We start from the raw sequence: 15,315 nt of genomic DNA, 5'->3' as shown, positions 1-15,315 counted from the left end.
AGTTATTTCCCAAAAAGAAAAATACTCTTTCCATTTTAAAATAATATACTTTTCATATTTTTTTAATAAAATATAACAAAATTTAGTTATAAATACATATTTTTGTAATTTTATAGTTTCTATATTTTAAAACCAATAGGATGTTAAAAATGTAATTAATGAATTTTACAATTTTTCATTATTAGTTGACAAAAAAATTGCATTGAAAATATATAAAAAATATCTTTTGAAACAAAAATTTTCTTTATAATATGTATATTTTTGAAACGGAGAGAATAGCACGTAAAAGTAAAACATATGGATTCTTTGGTTTTGCGTTGTAATATTAGTACGTATTAAACCCTTGTAAAAAATGTTAAGAGAACATCAGAAAAATACATTACATTAGCTAGCAACAAATTTAGTAATCGGCTTCTTTTCAGAAAAAAAAAAAGTAATCGCCTCCATCCCCACAAACTAGCTACGAAAATAATTAAAGAATGAATTTAGTATTTATTTGTAGACATATTACCCAACCTTTTTTATCAGAGATGAGCTATCATTTTATTTGCTAGTACTTGCTATCATTTATATCTTTTTGTCATTCGTTTTCAACCGTTGGATCCATTTAATATCACAATCATTATACTTATGCACTTATCGTTTACGAATCCCTACAACATTAAACGTTTTCGTATTTTTCATCTCAAAATATCTTTTGGTGATAAGCAAATTGTGATAACCTTGCCCACAAATCAAATCACTTAGTTGATAAAGTTATACTAACTGTGGCAATTGTGATAACCTCGCCCCCACCATACACCGATAGAGACATGTTCGTATCACTCACTTATTGTCCGAAATCCCGAACTGTCTATCCCCATCAATGTTCAGTTCTATTATCATAAAATACAAATGGCAAGTGGCAATAAACCTTTCAAACATAGCATGAGATATTTTGTTGGACATCTTTTATCTACCAAGTCTGTGGTACACGCCGATTGTACTCTTTTACTACATTACGTATATTCCATTCAGTAAAACTTTAAAACTAAAGTCATACACATGTATTGAAAGCTACGACTTCTACAATTCATGTTACGCAATTTAGGAGTTTAACTTTTGACCATTAAAACAACTCGCCATTGATTTTTGCCTAATGATATTATATAATGCATTAAATCAACCGGTCACCAACTCATGCTCTTCTGTTCCAGAGGACCAGAGATCCAGAATATCCTCTCGAATATCCCCATGAGTGCATCGTCCTTCTCATTTATCTCTTTTAGGTTTTTCTTTGTAATACAATCTCTTTTAGGTTATTATACGGATCTATGTTTCAAACTTTGGTTTATTACACTAAAAGGTCTATTACATTAAAAAAGGTCTATTACATCTAGATGGTTCACAAAATACGCCACAGAAAGTCAGAAATCGAGTAACTTAGATACTCCCAACTAAACGAACAAAGCAATTTGTAAATAATCCATTGTTTCGTATATACGATATAAAGTAATGGAGCATCAACAAATTGGCAAGTCATGCGTGATTAAATGCTATTCTTCTATGACGATGGAACGTGTCTGAATTGTTCATGCTTGAGTATTGAGTCATTAGACTGGTGTCGGATTTGTGTTCAATAGAATTATTACAAACTTCTTTTTGCCAAAGAAAAAAGTGCTTACAAGATAAGAAATGTATCTCATATATTTCAATGTGCATTTTCCTCTCTTTTTATTCCATAATTATTATCCTACCAAACAAAACATTTATATATAGTCTCTTACTATGAGAGATAAATAAACTAGTAATATGAATATATGACTCTCTCACCATCTCCCACCATTACCATATAATGGAAACAAAACATAGAACTTTACTAAAACAGCCCTTTTAATTTTTGTCAAATGGTTTATCTGAAAAGCTTTACAGAGCTTTTTGAGTAGTTTTTTTTTCTTTTTGAGTAGTTAAGAGGACTAAGACTAATAAAACCATGTGGTCGTTTATAAAATTCAAATAAGTAAAAATAAAAGTAAACTTACAAAAGTATGAACTCCCATGCCTGCAACAAACAATGGCCAAAACCAGCCACCAACTACTAATCATCCTACTTGGCCATATTTTTGTTATCACCAGTTCAGTATAAAAAGCAATTTGCATTAGAAGAAAATTCTTATAAATTTTCTGCCGACACTTTTGTAAGAAAATGAATGAAAAGAAACAAACAGAATTACACCGTAGTTATCACGGCTTTCACACACATTTTCATCGTACATGCATGTATCTTTCGTAAATTAAAATAACCAATATTGAATTGTTCGATTTATAGCAAAATAATCACTACAAAAAGATAAATAGAAAGAACTAGAAAAATGAACATAAAACAGTACATAACTAAATATTTTTAGTAGAAAAATTATTAATATTGTATTTAACAAATTTAAGAAAATTGTACCTTAATTTCGTGAATATTAATATAATTTTGTTCCCACCTTAAAAAATATTAAATATTAATAGACTTTGTGGTGATGTTCTAACCTTTGACCTATAAAGCAGTACGCAAAGAGCTCAACAAACTCGAACACTAAAAAAAGCCTTTTCATCTTCTGCTTCTCAAGTCTCCCAATGGGTTTGGGTAGATCTTCTTCTTCTTCCTCGGCTCTGAAATGGCTTGGTTTCGTTACGGCTGTTTGGGTCCAATCCATCTCCGGCAACAACTACACCTTCTCCAACTACTCCGACGCTCTCAAATCCCTAATGAACCTCACGCAACTTGAGCTCAACAGCCTCTCCGTCGCTAAAGACATCGGAAAAGCATTCGGAATCCTCGCCGGACTTGCCTCCGATCGTCTCTCCACTCCCGTCATCCTCCTCATCGGCTGTTTCGAAGGCCTTCTCGGTTACGGTGTGCAATGGCTCGTCGTGAGCCGCACGATTCAACCTCTCCCTTACTGGCAGGTAAGGTAGATTATAAAAAATATTTAACTTTAGACTGAAAAAAATAAAAAAAAATATTAATAGAAAGCCTCAGTTCAAAAAAAAAATCAAAAAATATTTATTTTATTTCCTTCAGAAAACTTATAAAAGTTTATTCATAACTTTTGTAGAAAATTGTTGACAAACAAAATAACTTTTGTAGAAAATTAAAATTTTAAGTAAATATAAAATGTAGGAGTCTGATTTATTTATTTTTTCTTTAGACACATTGAAATGTTGATTCTGTCCTGATTGGAAACTCTGTTGTTATTGTTGTTGTTGTGTAGATGTGTGTGTTTCTCTGTATGGGAGGAAACAGCACGACGTGGATGAACACGGCGGTTCTTGTAACGTGCATAAGAAACTTCCGGCGAAACCGTGGTCCTGTTTCAGGTATCCTCAAAGGCTACGTCGGCTTGAGCACTGCGATATTCACGGTGGTGTGCACTGCTCTGTTCTCCGCCGATCCAGCTTCCTTTCTCGTTCTTCTCTCCGTCGCGCCATTCGCCGTCTGCCTCACGGCGGTTTTCTTCCTCCGTGAAGTCCCTCCGGCGGCTTCCACCGCCGAGGAAAACGAAGAGTCTCGCTACTTCGCCGTGTTCAACATCGTGGCGATTGTCGTCGCCGTATACCTTCAGTCGTACGACGTGATCGGAATCAAAACCGGAGCAGTCTCCGTCGCGTTCGCCTCCGTGCTTCTCATCCTCTTGGCTTCTCCCATCGCCGTCCCTTTCCACGCCTACGTTCGGAGTTTAAATCTGAACGATGAAGACGTGGAAGGACGAGTGGAGGAACCGCTGCTGAGATCCGTGATGGCGGCGGAGACGGTGGTTGGTGCCGCCGCCGCGGCGGATAATGAGTTGCCGCCGTCTCCTATCCTTCGAAAGGAGGAGGAAAAGAACCACGGAGGTGTAGAGAAGAAGAGACCGGTGCTTGGAGAAGACCACACCATATTAGAAGCAGCGTTGACCGTTGACTTTTGGGTGTTGTTTGTGTCGTTTTTGTGTGGAGTTGGAACTGGCTTAGCTGTAATGAACAACATGGGTCAGATAGGGCTTGCGCTTGGTTACACAGATGTTTCTATCTTTGTCTCCATGATGAGCATTTGGGGTTTCTTTGGTCGGATTCTCTCTGGTACTATCTCCGAGCACTTTATCAAGTAAGTCACTTCACTAAACCCTAAATATTCTTCTACATATGGAAACTAATTTGATAATTGGAAAGAAACTGATTGTTTAACGTGACTTGGAAGCTTCTCATGAGATCATTTAAAGACAAAGTATATTTGCTTTCTTCTCCAGTTACTTTGAATTGAATATTCTTTTCCATTTACATGATCTTTTATTTATGATGATTTTTTCAATTACAGCTGAAAGTAAATTCCATTTACGTAGTTATTTTATTCTTTATGTAAAAGTTTCCTTGTCTAACAATGGACCGGTCCAATGTCTTGCACACGGGGACCATTAAAAGATCTTTATAATATTATTTGACATGAAAAAATAGGAATTTTTGAATAGTCTTGTTATTAAGTAACTTTTATTAACTTGACTAATCTTGAAAGTGTGATTTTTTTTTTCCAATTTTATAGAAAAAATGGAACACCAAGACCATTATGGAACGCAGCATCTCAAATCGTCATGGCCGTAGGATATCTACTGATGGCTTTAGCAATGCCCGGTTCACTCTACTTCGGTTCAATTGTGGTTGGGGCTTGCTATGGAGTCCGGTTAGCCATAACCGTACCAATTGCCTCCGAACTCTTCGGTCTCAAGTACTACGGACTCTTGTACAACATCCTCATACTTAATTTTCCTCTTGGCTCATTCCTTTTCTCCGGTCTTCTTGCGGGTTTACTCTACGATGCTGAAGCTACACCGACTCCTGATGGAGGCAACACGTGCGTGGGAGCACATTGTTACCGTTTGGTCTTCATTGTAATGGCATTTACATCCATCATTGGAGTTGGTCTTGACCTCTGGCTTGCGTTCAGAACCAAAGAGATCTATGCCAAGATTCACGCGAGCAAGAAGGTTGAGAAATCTAGTGGTAATCTTAGATGAGAAGTAAAGTTCAAACTGGATTAGCTTGTGGGTAAATCATTTTTGAGAAATCTAGTGGTAATCTTAGATGAGAAGTCATATATATATATATATAGTAGAATATGTAGATTATATATTCCGTCTATTTTCGTATATTTTATATATGTTCGTTACCATTGGATGGGATGCCAGCTTGTACACTTTCACTTTAAAAGTGTTTGTGTAAAAACCATTTGTATGGTTCGAATTTCAGGTAATGGGAAATCATATTTTACATTTTTCACGACTTACTTTCTGCTTGTATCTTGTTTTAAGAAGCTCTCTAAATAAATTAAAGTTAACAGTATGTTTTATGTGTAGTCACAAGATTAGACTTAATTTTGGTCAAGGAAACGAGCCTATACGTCTAAACCAAAAATCTGATCACAATACAAGTCAGTTTAAAGAGACTTGACAATGTTTTCACAATTGATGTTTACTTTGTTTCCAGGTACTTTCTGTTAACCAGGTACTTTCTGTTAATTACACTCTAAACATCTTGTTTATAGACTATCCAAGTGAATATACATACATTAAAAATGAAATATTCAAAAATAAAAATAAGCTACATGTTTACAAACAAAATTTTATGTAATTGGCCAGATAATATTATTCCACATAACACATGAGACTATCCTGTGCATAATAACCTAAAATCAGAATAGTAGTTTTGACTTACAACATATTCTATACACTTGTAACAATGCCTAGGAGCCTGACCAATGTATATATACATTGAGCTTCATCAAACATTGGAGAAGACAAATAGAACACATCAAAGAAGAAAACAAAAATGAAAATGTTCATACTAGAGAGTGCACCTCAGTGAAATCCTCTTGACCCTCTAGATTGATAAAGTTCCAGTCTACTCTTTGCTTCTGGTAAAATCTCATCAATCGTTGGTGCTTCCACCAAATGAGATTGCTTTGTCGACCATTCAAGCACAACAAGAACCTCTTCTTGCGCTAGAGTCTCACTGTCCGGTACATTCAATGCTATGTAACATAGTAGTACCAAAGCTGGGACTTGAACCATCTGTTCACCAAAGTACACCAGCTGAATCAAATGCTTTGCACCTCCTGCTGCTATGATGGCCTTAGAGTGGTTATCCCGCAAGAAATTCTCAGTACACGCGAATTTGATAAGCGCCACGGCTGCTTCCATTGAAACCTCAGCTTCTCTTTCATCAAGAAGCTTCACAAGTGGTGCAATGATTCTTGTCTCGGTTGCACGGAACGTTCTTGAGAGACTACCTATTGATTTGATACAAGGGATCAGAAGGTCCGGCACTTCGTTTTCGATCACTTTTAGTAGCTGTTCGACCACAGCTTTAGCAGCAGGAGAGGTTGGTTTGAAAGCTGAACGTCTTAGCTCAGAGTATTGCTCAGCAACGTCGGTGATCTCCATCATTGCTAATGCAGAATATGACTTGACTTCATCGTCTCCTTTCTCTAACAGAACCGCGAAACAGAGCAGTGCTCTTGACTCTGTTATGCTTCTACATATTTGGAGATTCCCTCTCGAGAGTTGCCACAACGCTCTTGCAGCCATCGCTTTCATCTGAGCTTTAGTGGCTGGATCTTCATACTCTCTTCCTTTAATGCTTGTCCCCATCAAAGAAACATGCGTTGGATTGTTCCCTCTTGGAGTTGGACCACCTTTTGTATGATGATGATGCTGGTGTTGTTGATTACTCTGTTTCGTCTGATTCTTGTTAGTACCCGAACCCGAACCCGAATCTGAACCCTTTATTGCAAACGTGTTCGCAACCAAACTATGCATCTGGCTCGGTGTCTGGTTACTCATAGGATGAGAAATATTGCTGTTCGTCTCGTCTTGCTCGTGGCCCTTCTCAGACGGGTTCGTGTTGCTAGCCATCACAACCGTGTGGATCGAAGACAGAGTTTGCTTGTTACTCACGATAGCGTATTTGCTATGTTCTTGAACCGTCTCGAAAGCGAGATGGCTCACGAGGAAGCGGATGATGTTGTTCTGAGCGAAATGGTCTTGACATTTGGGATGATTTGATGCTAGTTCCGACACAGACCAAGCAACAACGGTCTGAACTTTCATATGACCATCTTTGAGAATCTTCGCAAAGACTTGACACACACCTGAGTTAACGATCTGCTCAACACTCTCAGGGTCTCGACCTAATAAACCAATGGCTCGAGCCGCGTTTTCTTGCCCCTCAAGTTTCCCTTCTTTAGCAAGTTTCAACAACGGAGGCACCCCACCTTCTTCAATAATCAACCTCCCGTACCGATCATTGTCACGTGCCAGCGACACGAGCGAAGCCGCGGCATCGGAACGGTCCTCTAGGGAGCCCGTGAAGAGGATAGCGACCTGTTCCCAAATCAAACAGAGGATAGGTTCGTTCGCAGCGATAGGAGGGAGACCACCTAGGTACTCGTCGTCACGGTCGTCTCCCGAGGCGGAGACACGGAGGAGCCAGGAGACATCTCCGAGCGAATTCTCTAGCTGCATCGTGATCTTCCTAAACGCGGCCGCGGGGATGATGGTGAAGAGGCGTTTCATCAGCCCCGTGGCGCGGCATTTCTCCACGAGGGCTATGGCTTTGAAGAGGACTTGCTCCGTGTCGTCGATGATGCGGCGGGTGGGACGTTCGTATAGGTCGTTGCTCGCACGCGCCGCTTGGCGGAGGAGACCGGCGAGCTTTTCGGTCTTGGCTTTGACCTCTAGACATTCTTGTCGGAAGGAGTAAGCCTCGTCGGCCGCTTTGGTTATCTGATCCGCTAGTTGAATTGGTCTTACTAAGATTTGTTTCACGAGATCCGCCATGACTACAAGCGATCAAAGATAAACAATATGAAGTTAACGTTTGTGGCGTTGATGGCCGGAGAGGACGGTGGAGAGAGAAAGAGAGGCAGAGAGAAAATGAAATATAGGTGAAACGTTAATTTCTCCGAGATTTACAAGGAAGAAGGAAAGCCTCTAAAATTAGACGTTGAGATTGTTGCTAGCGATTATATATAACGGTCCAATGCTATAACTGAAATGATGAAATAAAAGTAAGTAATATATAGTTTAGTAATATAATATGGTATAGTCATTGTATTTTCTGATGAAATACGATTTTTTTAGGTATGGCATTTGAGGTTATGTTAAAGTAGCGTTAAATAATATGATATAGTTTTTGTATGTTTTGATGAAATACGATTTTTTAGGTTTGGTATTTGAGGTTATGTTAAAGTAGACGTTAAAAAAATACAGTATGGTGTTTGAATCGTCAATTATACAAGATGGTACGCATAGACAAAAACAAAATATTGGACAAGAGCTAGAAGAACAAGTACAAACATAACTTTGTTGTAAACATGATTTACATGAACCTTAAAATATTTAAAATCTAGACTAATCATATGATAGAATTATAGAATTACAAGGAGGATTAGCGAAGTACCTTATTTCATCGTAGCTGAAATCTTCTTGAATTATTTTGATTATAAAATATGATATTTTAATCATTAAATTGGAGTTAAGATTTCTTTCACAATGCTTACAAACCTTTCTTTATGTGTTGGTTGCTCTTTAGTGTTTGTGATGTTTTAGGATGGAACAAAGACATCTACTTAAATGTGGGGAAAGAGATCAAATTTATTCATCAAATTTTGATCATTTCTTTGCCAATACTTTTTTACCTTTTTGGAAAATTTATCCTTTAATCCTAACCATCCATCAAAATTGAGTAATGATAAGTGTTTGGATTTATAGAACATTCATTTATACATTGAACTTCCTCTCATTTGATGCATTGAACTAAATTCAAATGCTTTTTTACATTGATATATGTTTTAATGAATTACCAGCCTAAATGAAAAAAACTTTTTGAAATCACTTGTACATTAATTAAACTTCATTAGAAACTGATTTTCTATAATTATCAATTTTATTAGTTAATTACTAAGTATATTTGAGGTTAACAATCTCAATAAAAATACATTAACATAAAACGGCATTATGAGAAAGAAATGTTCATTACTAACATAAATATTTCTTACATTTGTCTCTCAATACACTACTAATAGATCATGTTTCAATGCAAACATATATAAGTCCAAACGTTGCATATTAAGGGTGTTTTGATACTTTCGTATAAATTAAGAAAAAATGTTTCAATTATTCGATAAGGCCATCCGTTTTAAGATTTCGTTCAAAGATGATTTACGGATACTAAAAGTAAGACCAGTAGTGTCCAACGTCCTATACCCAAGGCCACATTCTTTTTTTTTTTTTTTTTCTCAGGCCACATTCATTTGTGTCAAGGTTTGGTTCTTTTTAAGTTGGCACGACGTGCGGTGGGTCATTACATAAATGCATTGGGTCTACTGCTAAGAGTTTGCTGATGACTAATGATTCTTGGTACATTTGGATGCAAGCAAATTGTGGTATAGCATAACACAGTCAAGGACACAAGTTTGTTCCTCTTTAATAACTACTAGGTGATTTTCCCGTGCTCATGCACGGATATAAGTATTTATATAGTAATACTATAATAATGAATTGTTATTTATTTTTAATTTTATATTAATTTATAATTGTATGCATAGTTTATATTAATAATATTATATTACTTTAATTAGACATTCGATTTTAGATATGTTATAAGTTGTCAATTTTGTTGTTTTTACAGTCGATTTAATTATCATTGGATATATTGATTTGCATTTATTTCTTTGAATTCAATTATAATATCTTTTATTCTAACTATATTAAATTTTGATTAATTTTATTATTTGCATTTAGGTTACTCGGTTGGTTGGTTATATTTTATATGCAAATATATTTTAGGTTGATTATTTATAAATTAAGATATATTGTGCTTAGAATGAAATAAAAGATAAACTAAAGTGTCGAATTCCAAATTCAATAAATTAATATAACGATGATATTATCAAGTCTCATGCTTACATATATAAATTTTACAAAAAACTAAATTGTAACAGTTGGTTAATATTTTATTTTCATTTGTTAATATATTTTGACTCATTCTATAATTTATATTTATAAAATTAATTATTACCATAAAATTATATATTATTATTGTAGTTTAATCTATGATATTAGATATAAGTTGGATTAGTCGAGTTACTCATGTTGTGAATATATTAAGTTGCATGTGTTATGTTAAATCTACTCGATTTTGTTATTTTACTATTGATTTAGTTATCATTTGGATATATTAGAGTGCATAATGTGAGTGCGACACATAAGAAACTGACTTCTCAAATTATATTATAGATATATATATATATATTTGTATTGTTTAAAATTATGTTTTAAAATAAATAATATTTCTTTTTTAATATCAAGATTATCTTTCTGAAATTTATTTTTATGAAATCACATTATATACAAATATATATTTTCATCTAAGAAGCACTAGATATAAAGTAAGTATTTATGACTTCAAAATTATAATTTATGTTATTTAAAAATATTTTTAAAATAGAATACTACTATCTTGTGAAATTTCCTTTTTAATGAATCATATTATATATACATATATTTTCATTTTTAAATTCGATTTTTAAAATTTATAATTTTTCCTTTTTAATATATATGTTATATGGAAAATTTCAAAAAAGAAACTTAAAAAAATAATAGGTAATAAATGTAATACTTTTAATTCATTAAGGGTATCAATGTAATCAATAATTGTAAGAGTTAACGTGAACGCGACACATATTAAACTGACTTCTCAAATAATATTATAGAGATCCTATTTTCCTATTTTAATTTCTTAATATAATTTTGTACAAACACAAATGGGTAAAGGCCTGTACAGGTAGGTTATTCTAGTTTTTCATCTTAATTATTCGGAGAACTTATTTTACTTCTTAGACAATTAACAATTAAATCGTATGCTAGCTCAATTCTTCAATCAGCATGCAACGCGAATCATGAGCAAACATTAGCAAACACTTCGGAATTAAACTGAATGCATATATATAGGGAAGGGTCTCCTAGATGCTGTACAGTTCGAATTATTTACAAGAATCATGATTCATGACCGAGTGTATCTCTCTCTCTCTCTCTCTCTCTCTCTCTCTCTCTCTCTCTCTCTCTCTCTCTCTCTCTCTCTCTCTCTCTCTCTCTCTCTCTCTCTCTCTTTGTATTCTCACTCTCTGATTACTTATAAAATAAATATTTTGTATCTTCTAAATATTTCCTCTCCAAGTTTAGATCAGCTTTCTCTCCAAGTCTAAATATATGCTTCTTTATTCTCTGAACTATAAATATGAAAACATGTTTACTCCTCTCAGTCTCTTCTAACACTATATATTGTATATCGTGTATATATCGTTGTATATTTTCAAACAATACAATCTATTACGAACTTTATTATATATACTTTACACGTTTAGAAAACATATATACGAAAGTAAACAAATCAGACGTCCAAAGAAGCATACATGGCCTAAAGTAAACATAATAAAAGGCAAGCAAGAAAAGCATAAAACATTTTTAAACATGTTACAACAGAGATCATCAACCATAGTCCAGGATAGTATATATATATCATCAAACTCCTCCATTGATTCTGGCGTATGTAAGCCCAACACATGCATCAACAAAATCCTCATCGATGAAATCCGTAGAAAAAACCTGCAACTTATCTATACATCCCTCGGGTACGCACCTAGAAATGAAGAGCCTAGCGTACCTTCGGATACGATCAGTCACGGGTCTGACCCACACAACCGGATTATCTGCTTGTGGCGTAAGTGTATTCTCAACTCGGTAAAAGAACCTTCTAGAAGATATCGGTGGTTGCTCTTTCAAATGGTTCATATTGCTTTGAAACTTCGTCCATGGAAGATCCGTATTGGCCCAGTTATCTTTTAGATAGTCAGAGTTCCAGAGAAGTCCACCACGGCTCGGCCTCGGGGAGTCTCTAGGTTTCCAGATGCAAATAACCCTCTTAGGCAAGATCTCGGATACTGCCTTGTTGAACAAGTTATCGTCTTGATGTATCAAGTATTGACCTAACTTGTCAGTCAAGTAAGTCTCGAACCCCGGAGGGTCTTTGTGTCCGTACTCCGTCCTCATCTCTAGGATAATGATCTCCGAGCTAGTCTCCAATAAGAACCTGATGACGTCGTCGATGACGGCGTCCACGTTGTACGACGACAGGATCCCGTGGCAGATGTGGCGATCTTCTTGTACGCGGATGTCGAGGACACGTGTTCCGAGAACGAGCTGGTCGTATATGGAGAGCGTTTGGCACTCACCCAATGGACGAGTTACCCCTTCTATACCGATCCCGTTGGTGGCTGAGTCGTGCGTTCCTGGCCATACGATCTTGTTAAGAGTCAGTCTCTCTACGGAGAGATGAGCCATCCAGTTTTTTCGGTCGGTGGGATGGTAGTCGTCGCCCGGGAAACGTGAACCGTTGGATGCGAGGAGATTGTCTAGGATTTGTATTTGCTCAATGACGTCCCGTGGCCGCTGGATCTGGGTTTCGATGAACGCTACGGTCGGATCTATCACTTCTCTTACAACAGTTCTTGCGGAATCTTCTGCAAAAGATACTGTTGGATCGACCACTTCTTTTACAAAAGAGTCTGCCAAATTTTTGAAAAAGGCCATGTTTGAGAGAGATGAGAGATATGAACTTCGTTTAGGGTCTTCAGTAATGAATAAGGATTTGCCTCTTTGTGTTTGGCTTCTCAATTTAACGATTGGCTTATCTTAGAGTTGACCAACACTCGGTCTTTAAAAACTTTTTTCTTCTAAATCTCATATAATATATGAAGTTGTTGGTGTTTATAATTGTATAATCCAACTTCCTCTATTGAATCTTTGTTAGAATGCTCTTAGAAACTCCTGTTCTTATTTTACTTATTACTCCATTATTCATTTATTTTTTCAGGCTTCGAGATGACTAATTCAGTAGATATGACTTCTTCAAATGATTTCGATTTTCCCACTTACAAATTTGTTTTTTCTCTCTTTGTTTAAAAAAAAAAAACAAAATTCAATTAACCTTGGGCCAAAAAATAATTTGTTTTGGAGCCAAACATTTGTGGACACCGGCTCTGACCAATGCATGGTTCTATAGAAATATCAAAACTCAAAGCAGCAGTCCATGTTTGCTAAACGGAGCAGCTCTGATCAGATTGGGCTGGAGAAAAACCGTCCCTTTTTTCATCCCAATTGTCGTTGCATGTTAAACAAAAAAATATAAAACGAAGAATAATACATAAGTTTTAAGGAGTTGACATTTTTGGGTATGGAGAAGCATGACCGATCCTGAAGAATAATACATAAGTTTTATTATCTGGAATTCTCCTCACTTGTGGGCCTGTGGCCCGGGAACTATAAATACCTTCCACTAACGACATTTCAATGTTCTCTTTCTTCTACAAGAAGCTTAAAATTGGTAATCAAACCAACTCATTTGAAACCCAAAATGAGGTTACCATATTGAATTAGAGGAATCCGAGTACAAAGGCAAGTACATTCATCTAAAGAAGCCATCATTCTTTATTGCAATCAACAGTAGTCTTTGCAATAAATGAAGCAATTAAAGCGGCTAGAAGGGAGGTTAAGTCTAACCAACAGGTGCCTCTGGCGATTCCAGCCAAACCAGATGGTGTTAAAACCATTCTCTGTCTTTAGTCATTTCATTAAGCAACTCTTTTCTTGATATATACATATTAATATCGATGAAATAATACACTGGTGGGTGATGGTCGATCAACTAATCTCCGAACCTATTTATTCAATAAATATATCAGCAACAACGATCATGTTTTAGTTCTTTTGCAAGAAAAGAAACACTTTATAAAGCAGCGTAACTTAAGACACACGTAACCCAACCGAAAAGAATCTTAGTTCCGGTGTTGATGTAGTAGATGTAGATATATCAAACTTTCCCTTCAATTCTTGCGTGAGTGAATCCAACACACGCATCCACGAAGTCTTCTTCGATGAGATCCGTCGACAGAATCTGCAACTTATCACCACACCCCTTGGCAACACACTGAGATATGAACAGCCTCGCGTACTTTCTGATCCGATCAGTCACCGGTTTAACCCAAACAACCGGGTTATCCGCTTGCGGCGTAACGGTATTCTCAACACGGTAAAAATATTTTCTAGAAGACAAAGGTTGCTGCTCGCTCAGATGCTTCAAGTTGCTCTGAAACTTCTTCCACGGAAGATCCGTATCGATCCAGTTATCTTTTAGATAGTCCGAGTTCCACAACAGCCCGCCGCGGCTCGGCTTCGGAGACTCTCTAGGTTTCCAGATGCAGATAACCCTTTTCGGCAAGATCTCGGATACTGCCTTGTTGAACAAGTCATCGTCTTGCTGTATCAAGAACTGACCTAACTTGTCAGTCAAGTAAGTCTCGAACTCCGGAGGGTCTCTGTGTCCGTACTCCGTCCTTATCTCGAGGATGATGATCTCCGAGTGAGTCTCCGACAAGAACCTGATGACGTCGTCGATGACGGCGTCCACGTTGTACGACGACAGGATCCCGTGGCAGATGTGGCGATCCTCTTGTACGCGGATGTCGAGAACACGTGTTCCGAGAACGAGCTGGTCGTATATGGAGAGCGTTTGGCACTCGGCTAAAGGACGAGAGACCAGAGGGATGCCGATGTCGTTGGTGGCTGAGTCGTGAGTCCCTGGCCACACGATCTTGCTGAGAGTTAGCTTCTCCACGTCTAGACCGGCCATCCAGTTTTTCCGATCGGAGGGGCGGTAGTCATCGCCAGGGAAGTGTGAGCCTTCGGATTGTTCGAGATCGTTTATGGTTTTCTCCTCTTCGGACACAGCTTTGTGCTTGTCGATCTGGTCGGAGAAGAAAGAGAGCATGGTTTTGAGAGATGGATGATGAATAAGAAGGAGATAAGGTTTGTGATTGTGGTTGAGTTTTACAAAACTTAGGTCTTTCGGTTATATAAAATCTAGGGAGAGATCGTGGAGTGATGGTCTTAATGTGTGAAACGTTACATCAAAGACAATTATTTGGTGTGAATTGGTTGGAGCTTGACTTCTTTTAAGTTAGTTGATTGGCTGTCTAATTAAAAGTTGCCACCAATTAAGATTTGTGATTAACATGAGTTTGTTAATAAACCGAATATGCGATGTGTTATCTATACTATTAAAATCTGATTTGGCCTAATAGAATATTTGTTAGGTTGTTCACTTTTTATTTGATCTTTTTCATTAGTATCGCTTTAGAAGCTCAGCATTGTTTTAGATTAAATATATTTGAATCTATTTGAATACTTGAAGTTAAAG

The 15,315-nt window shown here is 36.6% G+C and overlaps 4 protein-coding genes across 4 annotated transcripts; 1 reads left to right on the top strand and 3 right to left on the bottom strand.

Moving 5' to 3' along the window:
• The first annotated feature begins 2,541 nt into the window (after positions 1 to 2,541).
• LOC108819421 (protein NUCLEAR FUSION DEFECTIVE 4) lies at positions 2,542 to 5,283 on the top strand. Its single transcript, XM_018592457.2, has 3 exons — positions 2,542 to 2,937; positions 3,243 to 4,114; positions 4,547 to 5,283. The coding sequence occupies exons 1-3, from the start codon at positions 2,605 to 2,607 to the stop codon at positions 5,016 to 5,018; spliced, it is 1,677 nt and encodes a 558-aa protein (XP_018447959.1). The 5' UTR covers positions 2,542 to 2,604; the 3' UTR covers positions 5,019 to 5,283.
• Positions 5,284 to 5,389: 106 nt separating this feature from the next.
• Positions 5,390 to 8,101, bottom strand: LOC108821670 (uncharacterized). Its single transcript, XM_018594662.2, has one exon. The coding sequence runs from the start codon at positions 7,836 to 7,838 to the stop codon at positions 5,859 to 5,861; it is 1,980 nt and encodes a 659-aa protein (XP_018450164.1). The 5' UTR covers positions 7,839 to 8,101; the 3' UTR covers positions 5,390 to 5,858.
• Positions 8,102 to 11,388: 3,287 nt separating this feature from the next.
• On the bottom strand, positions 11,389 to 12,745 carry LOC108821210 (uncharacterized). The gene has a single exon (XM_018594256.2). It carries the CDS (start codon positions 12,648 to 12,650, stop codon positions 11,583 to 11,585), a length of 1,068 nt encoding a protein of 355 aa, XP_018449758.1. The 5' UTR covers positions 12,651 to 12,745; the 3' UTR covers positions 11,389 to 11,582.
• Positions 12,746 to 13,753: 1,008 nt separating this feature from the next.
• On the bottom strand, positions 13,754 to 14,979 carry LOC108819058 (uncharacterized). The gene has a single exon (XM_018592046.2). It carries the CDS (start codon positions 14,884 to 14,886, stop codon positions 13,930 to 13,932), a length of 957 nt encoding a protein of 318 aa, XP_018447548.1. The 5' UTR covers positions 14,887 to 14,979; the 3' UTR covers positions 13,754 to 13,929.
• Positions 14,980 to 15,315: the final 336 nt, after the last annotated feature.

Source organism: Raphanus sativus, chromosome 8 (assembly GCF_000801105.2).
Source record: "Raphanus sativus cultivar WK10039 chromosome 8, ASM80110v3, whole genome shotgun sequence".
NCBI classification, from domain to species: Eukaryota; Viridiplantae; Streptophyta; class Magnoliopsida; order Brassicales; family Brassicaceae; genus Raphanus; species Raphanus sativus.
The sequence above is the reverse complement of the archived record's forward strand: the minus strand, read 5'-3'. Positions and strand labels throughout refer to the sequence as shown.